General features: G+C 53.8%; 2 protein-coding genes across 2 annotated transcripts; both read left to right on the top strand.

Moving 5' to 3' along the window:
- Positions 1-388: 388 nt before the first annotated feature.
- On the top strand, positions 389-2,658 carry LOC119103247 (alpha-2-macroglobulin-like; the record flags this gene model as incomplete). The annotated part of the gene is made up of 5 exons (XM_037226688.1): positions 389-510; positions 1,300-1,526; positions 1,751-1,954; positions 2,272-2,320; positions 2,612-2,658. Coding segments are annotated over 5 exons (649 nt in total), but the record flags the coding sequence as incomplete, so codon positions are not given.
- A 2,662-nt stretch (positions 2,659-5,320) lies between these two features.
- LOC119103258 (alpha-2-macroglobulin) lies at positions 5,321-8,527 on the top strand. Its single transcript, XM_037226712.1, has 5 exons — positions 5,321-5,393; positions 6,413-6,521; positions 6,836-6,961; positions 7,350-7,525; positions 7,831-8,527. Exons 2-5 carry the CDS (start codon positions 6,488-6,490, stop codon positions 7,921-7,923), a joined length of 429 nt encoding a protein of 142 aa, XP_037082607.1. The 5' UTR covers positions 5,321-5,393; positions 6,413-6,487; the 3' UTR covers positions 7,924-8,527.
- Positions 8,528-9,501: the final 974 nt, after the last annotated feature.

Below are 9,501 nucleotides of genomic sequence, written 5' to 3'. Positions count from 1 at the left end.
GGCTTTGTAATCCCCAGTTGACTGGTATTCGGTGGTCAGCATGGTTCTGAGGGTCGATGTCGGCGCCCCATGTCAACGCGTGTCGGCGCTAACCGCAAGTCTTTCCGACGCGACCACCTAAAGGGCGCGATGAGACAGATGACGCTGCCCGACTTCAGAGCCGACGGGGGGCGTCACAGCCGCCGTTAACCATCGATTGATGATAACGGTGATGATGAATGACTGCCTCGCAACCCGTCTGGGTATCTAATATATTGCGAACTCATTAACTGTCGTTAAGTTCAGTCCGGAAAGCAAAGTAACGCATTTTTGAGCTACATCTAGAAAGGAAAAGAACAATGTATCTGAAGCGCTGAGGTACGTGCTAAACGGTTCCTCCGGTTACCAGGAGGCCCGACGCCGGTGCTCGATATTCGCCCTCCGGATCGGCCCCGGCGCCGCCTCCGTCCGAGGTGCCTGACGTGGTTCGCACCTACTTCCCCGAGACGTGGCTGTTCGAATCTCCATACGGTCGGGTCAGTGGACGAACATGGACGCACCGACTGTGACGAGGCTGCGTTGGATTGGACTTGAGCCGTTGATCCTCGTACTATGAAGCTTTCATGGGTTTGCTGTCTTGGCTACCTATCGTTCATGTCGTTTGAGTATGTTCACATTGTACATGTAACCAGCCAGTAGTATGTTGGATGCACATTAACCTATTAGTTTAAACCGTCAACAGCTTACAACGATCATGTAAACAAAACAGAAATCATAATTTGGTTTTTAAGAAATGGGCATGATGCGTTTTTTGTCCTCAAAATGTATCCAGAAATATGCCTAACTAGTATAGATCATGAGCGTGGGCAAGATCACACATGATAGATAATAAGTTCGTAATTTTAAGCACTATCATCATAAAGAGCACCAAGTTCTTGATATTCACCCTTCACCAACACATTCTTATACCTCAAGCGTTGGTTCGTTTTCGACATATATAACTCACCATGTCGCATCCAAGGAACTAGGACAGAATTGAACCATCACGTCCGATTCCGTGCCTATACAGATTAGAACTCGCCATGCCACATGCAGGAACTAGAACAGCCACACCATCAAGTCACGATTCCGTGCCGCTCCTCACATGCAGGAACTGGACAGCTACACCACCAAGTCATGATTCCGTGCCGTTAGTCATGTTCACATTTAAACCCACCATGCCACATACAGGAACTAGGATATTACACCATCAAGCCACAATTCGGTGCCGTTCCTCGGCCGCCTGGCAGTGTCACAGCCATCCACCTCCGCACCGGGCAGGACGACGGCTCGGTGACGTTGACACAGAAGGTGCCGGACACCATCACCGAGTGGGGCGCGGAGCCGTGTGCAGCTCGGAGACGGCCGGCCTTGGCGTGGCGCCGTCAGCCTCCCTCACCAGCTTCCAGCCGTTCTTCGTCAGCTACACGCCGCCCTACTCGGTGAAACGCGGCGAGACGTTAGTGCTCAAGGTCTCGGTGCTCAACTACAACGAAGAGGCGCTGCCGGTGGGTCCTCGCTGCTCTCCTGAGCGCTCTGTTCCGCTCCGTGTTATCTTGCTCGCTCGTGTTATCTCTGTCGGTGCTCGGCGTCACCATACGCCCACTGCTGGAGAAGACTGAATCAACAACGCTAGCTTAACCAGCTGTCCGCTCGGACACTACTGGCTCCACGCCGAATATCCCACCGGGCCCTGTGGACGCTAAACATGCACCGGCGCCTGTGGCCGCAGGTCAAGCTGACACTGGTGGCGTCGGACGAGTTCGAGACGCTCTCGGCGCCGGTGGTGACCTCGTGCGTGTCGACCGGCGTGGCCGAGGTCGTGCCGTACCGGCTGCGGCCCGGCCAGCTCGGCGACGTTAACATCACCGTGGTGGCTGAAGTGTACTCCGCTTCCCCGCCGAGTGTGGGTCAGAGGGTGGTGCCCTACTTCAAGGTGCGTGGCGCTCCACGTTGCTGGAGTACGGAGCGTGGCGCACGCCGTGTGAGTCAGCTTTAAACACGGCAGATGTGCGTAACCGAGACACGAGCCCAGACGCCCTGGTTTGCATAGGATGTTAAGAGTTGCAAATGAACCGGTAGTGTTTCCTATCGCAATGCACGTTTCTGTCCTGTAATGACATACATATTTTGCTGAAAAAATAAAATGCCTTCATTATTTGATTCAATGAAATATGAAAGGCGTGACTACTCTCAACCGATATCCCATTTTGCCGTGGATGCATGCAGCCAACGCGATGACCATTTGGACAGGGACGCCGTGACCAGGGGCCGATTCTGGTGGAGCCGGAGGGCTTCGAGCGTGAAGTCATCCACTCCTCTTCATGTCATCCAGCCGTGAGTGCGCTGCAAAGCGGATGTTAACGGACGACTAAGGCCGGTGCCGGTGTAGCTGCAGCTAGTGACGGTTTGGAGGGCGCGGCGTTGCTGGCAGTGTTGGGACGCACGTATGCTCAGCCGTGTGTTGGCGTAGTTTCCTTGATCGCGACGCGGCTTTCTTCGTCCGCCGCATGCTACGGACGTGTCCCTGTGCCGCAGTAGGGCTCGCCCTGTTTGGGGTACCGCTTCCCTGACCCGACCCGTACGCCGGCAGCGGAGGGTGCCGACCTGTCGAGCGAGCCGAACAGACGGGGAGGTTGACTGGCCGCTGCTTTCTGCCGGCCGACCTGGTGCCCGGCTCCGAGCGGGCTCAGATCGCCGTCGTCAGAGACCTGCTGGGTCCGCAGGACGAACATAAAAGCAGCCGAGAACGACTGTTACATGAAGTTTATCAGGAAATTTGTTGTGGGCCGAAGTAATAATCGCTTTTGCCTTCTGTAAACAATACTCACTCGCTCCCTTTACCTCACCATACAACAGAATACCAGACAAAAATGTGTCAGAAGGCGGACCTTATGTGCAGAAAGCGATAAAATGATCCATAGATGAAACAAACGTGCACCGTTGCAGTCAGGGGCACAGCCAGAAATTCTGCAATACGGAGGGGTGTGTGGGTAGGGTCGGAGCTCGCTGAGTGCTTGCCATAATAAATAAAGGAGTCCTCTATGGTGCTTAGTAAAACATGCGTTGCTTACAGTGGGGAAGAAGGGCATCTGCCTCCGCCCCCCCCCCCCCCCCCCGTTCTCTTGCTGTGTCTGGTTGTGGTTGTGTTCCCGATGTACGCTCGCACTATACCATACCGCAGTGTGGTAGCGAGACGGGTCCGATTAAACAGCACAAATTGGGTTAAACAGCGCACCAAAAGGGCTGATCTTTCATGTCTACCCGCCGTGTGCAGGAACACATTCCAGTAGCTCTTATTACAACCTGTTGCCTTTGTATCACAGAGACGTGAGCGACTTAGCGCTGTAGGATAGCTACCCTGAGGGCCGTGTTGGACACCGCTCACCGTCCGTGGGGTTAGCTACCGCCGGGGGTCGTGCTGGCCGTCGCTCACCGTCCGTGGGTTAGCTAACCTCTGGGACTGTATTCAGCCGCCGCTCACCGTCCGTGGAATGCCATGTTACCAGCCACCGCTCACCGTCCGTGGAATGCCATGTCAGCAACGGCTCACCGTCCGAGGAATGTCAATGTCAGCCAACGCTCACCGTCCGAGGAATGCCATGTCAGCCACCGCGCACCGTCCGTGGAAAGCCACGTCAGCTAACGCTCACCGTCCGAGGAATGCCATGTCAAGCCACCCGCTCACCGTCCGAGGAATGTCATGTCAGCCAACCGCTCACCGTCCGATGAATACCATGTCAGCAACGGCTCATCGTCCGTGGAAAGCCAAGTCAGCCACCGCTCACCGTCCGAGGAATGCCATGTCAGCCACCGCTCACCGTCCGTGGAATACCATGTCAGCAACGGCTCACCGTCCGTGGAAAGCCAAGTCAGCCAACGCTCACCGTCCGAGGAATGCCATGTCAGCCCATCGCTCACCGTTCGAGGAATGTCATGTTGGCCGCCGCTCATCAGCCGCCATGTGCCTTCACCAGGACATCAGCTCCTGTACTGCAGGACCTGTACACGCTGACGCTGCTTACGCACGCGCGCGCCGTGGCGGCCGCCTGGACGAGGCGCGGTTTGGTCTGACAGAGCTCAAGAGCCGCGCCACCAGGGAGGAGGGCCTGGTGTACTGGCGCAACGAAGGTGAGAGGTCATCCCGCCGCACCAGCACAACAGTAAACACTCGCTGGAGGGAGTGGTGCTGTGAACGTCCGAACGCTAGTTGATCAGCTTGTGATAGCTGTGGTGCTTTGACAACTGCATAGTATGCTTGCAGAATGCGTTGGTGAAGGCTGAGTGTGCACAGTTGTGTGTGTTCTGTACTCTTTCGTGTGTTTTGATGGAACTCTACAGTGAGCACATATGAAATGTGACACCATTTTCTGCATTTCACTGAATCTAATGTACTGAACACACCTTCCTCAATTGCTGGCCTATCCTGAACAGCGGTTGACCAGCGTACTTTCAAAACCTTATCGTGGCGTATGTCACCAGGGTCTGGCGAGAATCGGGCGCTCAGCGTAGAGATGGGTGCCTATAACATCCTGACGATGAAGCTGGTGGAGAAAGCCGGTGACGACAGCAGCGAACACTTCAGCGACGCGCTGGGTGCCGTGCGCTGGATCACCCAGCAGCGCAACAGTCGCGGCGGCTTCGTGTCCACGCAGGTCATAGAAATCACTGGGGTGGACGTCACGTGTCTGCCGGACTAGCTGGTCACGACACTGCCACACATTGCCTGCTGTCTGTCGTACATGTGTGGCTTGCTAGTCCCCCCTCAGAAGGGCCTGTTGTACCTGTTTGTCCTGTTCACTACCGACGGAGGGGCCTGCCGTACATGTGTATCATGCATACCCCTCCCCGTGTACTCCTACCTCATACCCCTGTGTATCCTGCTCACCCCCCACGGAGGGGCCTGTCGTAGCTGTGTGGTTTGTTCACTCCCCACGGAGGAGTCCATTGTATGTGTATGGCTTGTTCACCCCTCGGAGTGTTCTGCCGTACCTGTGTGTCTTGCTCACTCCCAGGGAGGGGACTGTCATATCCATGTGTTCTGCTCATTACCCTCTGAGGGGTCCTGTTGTACCCCTGAGTCCCGACCCACTCTCATCGAATGGGTTCTACAATGTCCTGTGCGCTGCTCACTTGGCGGACGGCCGTGACAGGAATACGGTGCTGGCGCTGGAGGCACTGGCCGTCTTCTCGGCCGACCTGCCTCGCTCCAGCAGCGCCGACCTGCGAGTAAACGTCCTCTGATGACAGCTCGCTGAACGACATCATCAGCGTGACGGCGGACAATCAGCTACTGATGCAAACTCGTGACATCACGCTGCTGCCAGGTCACGTCCACGTCAGAGCACAGGGCAACCGGCTGCGCCCTGGTGCAGGTCAGTGGTGGAGCAACCGTGTTAAACCACGGTAAGGTCGGGGTGGTGCCGGCTGCACCCTGGTGCGGGTCAGAAGTAAAGCCCTGCTTTGTAAACTATGGTAAGGTCGCGATGGCGCCGGCTGCGCCTGGTGCAGGTCAGTGATGGAGCAACCGTTAACCGTGTTGAGAGATAGAGAGAGAGAGAGAGAGGAGAGAGAGAGAGAGAGAGAGAGAGAGAGAGAGAGAGAGAGAGAGAGAGATGAGAGAGGAGAGAGAGAGAGAGAGATAGAGATAGAGAGAGAGAGAGAGAAGAGGAGAGATAGAGAGAGAGAGAGAGAGAGAGAGAGAGCAGAGAAGAAGAGAGGAAAAGAGAATAGAAGGGATCAGGAAGGAAGAGGATCTTTACTGCCGGATTGTGCTGGCATGCTTGCAGCTGCTGGCATACCCGCAGTAGGACCTTTATGATAAACGTTGTGTACTAAAGCAGGTCGCACGCACGGGAAGCCCAGATGGTGCCAGATGTACCCTAGTTCATATCAGAGTCGGCATCGAATGCACCGCCGGCCGTGCGGTCTAAATGCCAGACGTGTCTTCATTCTGGTCGGTTCGTGCCGATAATAGGCTGTAAGGTGTCCATGCAGGGGCGTAGTTTGCTTTTCCGTTGAGAATGGGGCTGTGCTTCCCACTCAACTCATGTTGCGAAACTATGCCGCTTCTTCCGGATCACAAGTTGTCCATTTTCGGTGAGGACGTACAGCATGAGCCAGCCTCGAATGCATCTGCTGAGAATGTATGTCACTTAACTGTGTGAGAGCTGAACACCGTGTTCTTAGTATAGAGCGTTTTCGCTTCAGCTGTTCGACGGCTGATGTGGTTCACTGAGAGCCTGAGTAAAGGACATTCAGTTCAATGATAACATGCACGGAATGCGAACCACGAGACATGCCCTCTTCTGCTGCACCATACAAATTAGCTCCAGCAATGTATGACGACGTACGTGCACCACGCGCATGACAAGTAACATGGTTGTTTCGCCAGGCCTCGTTGAAATACAACGTGTATACAGCCGGTCCAAACGACGCACTGACGATCAACGTGACCGCCAAGCCCAAAATGAACCAGCGGGAATGTCTGAAGCATACCATAGGTGAGTCGAGTGACGAGCCTAGTGACTCCTTTAGCTGTCTCTTGTCTCACCTGGTCTTCAGACCACTCGTTTACCTCTGCTCGGTTTGGTCTCAAATCTGTCGTGCGATGCGAGGGAATGTCATGGGAGGGGGCTCTTGACCGGCTTGCATTGTCCCTGGCATGTTTCACCAACATGTGAAAGCATCAGAAGACACTGCAGTGCCTAGTGCAATTAAAAAAGTGCTCGAACGCATCTCTCGCTCAACAGGCTTTACACATGACAACATGCCTGTCTGGTTGTTATGATAACACAGCAATGTTGTGCTCTTTAAGACATCTGCGTCAGCTACCTGAAGGAGGATAGCGAAACCAATATGGCGGTGGTCGAGTTGGACATGGTCAGCGGGATCATTCCCAACAAGGGAAGTCTGAATGACCTCAAGCAGAACGTCGAGTTGGGTAAGTTGGATTGGGTGGCATATAGTAGACATATGCCCTCCCGTTGCCACAATTACCTGTTTTCACAGACGGGTCGTCAGATCTGGGCTTTCTGTTTTCACCAGCAGTTCGTCGAATAAGAGTGGTCTGTTTTAACTAGCAGATTGTCTGATCTGAGTTGTCTATTTCCACTAGCAGGTCGTCAGATCTGAGTAGTCGGTTTTTAACGAGCAGGTCGTCTAATTTGAATTAGTTCTGCCAACACTAGGAATAAATTCTTTATCTAGCAATTAGACATGGCATGAAGTTTAAACCTGAGTTGCCACGCTCTTAAGATAAGCTGTAGGAGTTACCTACCGTTTGGGAGGCTTATCTTGTTTTCTGACGACCGGAAACATACTCCATTCAGGTCTGAAGCGCTGGGAGGTCAACAACAGCAACAAGGTGGTCTTCTACTTCGACTCGCTGGGAGGAAAGGAGCGCTGTTTCGGCATCATCGTACGGCGGGGGCAGGAGGTGGAAGATGCCAAACGGGCGGTGGCCAGCGTATCTGATTATTACCAGACAGAGTTCGCCCGGAGCACGGTGAGAAACAAATCCTTACGCAAACGGCATCAATCTGCATCAGGCCGCTACCTATGCAAAACACGATATAACTAAGCGGTTTGTTATCAGGCCGGTAAATTAAACCTTTCATGCAGCCAAATGTCACCTGATTATATTTTCTCTTGCCGCGTATGGTCCGATCTATTACACAGCGAGACGTATTTACGAGCATAGTAGCATGGCTCTTCTTTTTCCGTGGTCGGCTGTTGAAGTTGGCTGATCGGAAGTGTGCTTGGTCGTCCGATACTGTATGACGCAGCTGAATTGCTTTTGGGCCCTTTCAGTCGTACGCCCTGGACGTCAAATGCGACACAGTGCTGCTGAAGCGAATAGCCGATTCCATTGTCTGTGTCCGAGAACGACCAGCAAGGAGGTAACGCCGGCTGGGCCGCATTGCCCTGCCATGCTCAGTAGGACGCGCGGTCTGCCAACGACACGGGCTGAGGACGCTTGTGATTATTGAGAAGAACAGACAACAGTCTTCCGGAATTTTTCAGATGGGTTAATTCACTGATATAACATTAATGGCATCCAAGGTTTGTAGTGATACGTAGCTGCGTCTCGCACGTCGTTGTCAGCGTGATCACGGTTTGGTGCTAAGAACGGTTGTGGACGCTGTTGGTTACCGCCCGAGCACCACGCGTCTTTTAATTGACACGAGCCTTGGCTTATTACAACGCCGGCCAGTCGCCACGATGTTTTGTTTGTAAATGTATTGTCTGGTTTGTTCTTTGATAATCATATTGTAAAGAATAGAGATGAGGACGAGCCGAGTAAAGTTACTGCAGTCACGCTGCTGGATATAGCATTATCAGCTGTTGAGCCGCTACGCTTTGCTTGCGCTTTAAGCTGTCACTTCACTCGGCATCTCTGCTGTGTGCGGAACCACGCTTTTCAGTGAACTTTGTGCACAACCCGGTCGATCGATATATAGCCGGAGACGTTTACACACTGTAAAATCGACAATAAATGCAACATTGTCCGTCAACAGCATTTTATTGCCGACCATGCTGTGGCAGAATGCAGTGCCGCTGCCCGCCTGGAGACTTTTACACGTAGAATACGACGATGTTTCCTGCGAGACTGAGCAAATGGTAGGTCCGCGCCAGGCCGGCCCCCCTGCCAATGCCCTCACTGGGTTATCTTGAAACAGGCACGCGCCTGGCGTTGATCTGTGTGCGTGACAAGCTACATTGCTCAGCCCGTCGTCTTCGGTGAATGGGGTCTACTTCAGCAGGGTGGCTGTTAATACGGCCATGTCCTATCAGCCTGCGCCGATGGTCCCGCATGTTTCTCTGCCGGGTTATGTGGACTCGCGTGCTAGAAAATGAGGACCACTGTAATACCGGGCAAGCTGGCTGTTCTGTTTTCGCGAATCTTGTGGACGAGTGTCGTCCACGTAGACCGGGGATGGCCAAATACGGTAAAGATGAACATCGCACGCCGCTTGCGTGCACATTGGGATCTGGAACGCGGCTGGAGGCGTGTTCACCGAACAGGCAGTTATTACCGGAGCTGATCATGCCCTAGCAGTCCGGGTTGCCGGCGTGCAGCCATCATCTGAGCGGTGAGTTGGTCGGCACCCTTCCCGATGCCGCCCGCCGCACGCTCTTGCTCGCCTGAAAGCTCTCACTGTCTGTGGCACGAGCTGTCTGCTTCGCAGCGTAACGGTCATGAGTGCGGACTGCATCCTGCATGAAAACGCTTCCCCTAAGGCTACAGAATGTGCATTCCAACTTATCATTGCGCGTCCCAGGGTGCCACGAGTCCGTCTGGCCTGCCGTGTCTCATTCCCATCCTATGTTGTTGTATGCTATACTCCTTTATACAGCCTGTTCGTAAGCACCTTCGGCTAGACCTCCCTGGGATAAACCGCTGGTGAATGAGTTACCCATATCTCTGTCGGGGTAAGCTAGAAACGCATTTCAGCAATAATTCTGTAGCTCTGGTGCAAA

Source organism: Pollicipes pollicipes, unplaced genomic scaffold, assembly GCF_011947565.3.
Source record: "Pollicipes pollicipes isolate AB1234 unplaced genomic scaffold, Ppol_2.1 Scaffold_5724;HRSCAF=6776_pilon_pilon_pilon, whole genome shotgun sequence".
Classification (NCBI taxonomy): Eukaryota; Metazoa; Arthropoda; class Thecostraca; order Pollicipedomorpha; family Pollicipedidae; genus Pollicipes; species Pollicipes pollicipes.
This window is presented reverse-complemented; position numbering and strand designations above follow the sequence as displayed.

Bases quoted from the DNA above. Each gene is read 5' to 3' on its own strand.
- LOC119103258 (XM_037226712.1), top strand. From the start codon at position 6,488: ATGAACCAGCGGGAATGTCTGAAGCATACCATAG. The intron at 6,522-6,835 runs GTGAGTCGAGTG...GTGCTCTTTAAG, and splicing joins ATGTCTGAAGCATACCATAG to ACATCTGCGTCAGCTACCTG. The intron at 7,526-7,830 runs GTGAGAAACAAA...GGGCCCTTTCAG, and splicing joins CAGAGTTCGCCCGGAGCACG to TCGTACGCCCTGGACGTCAA.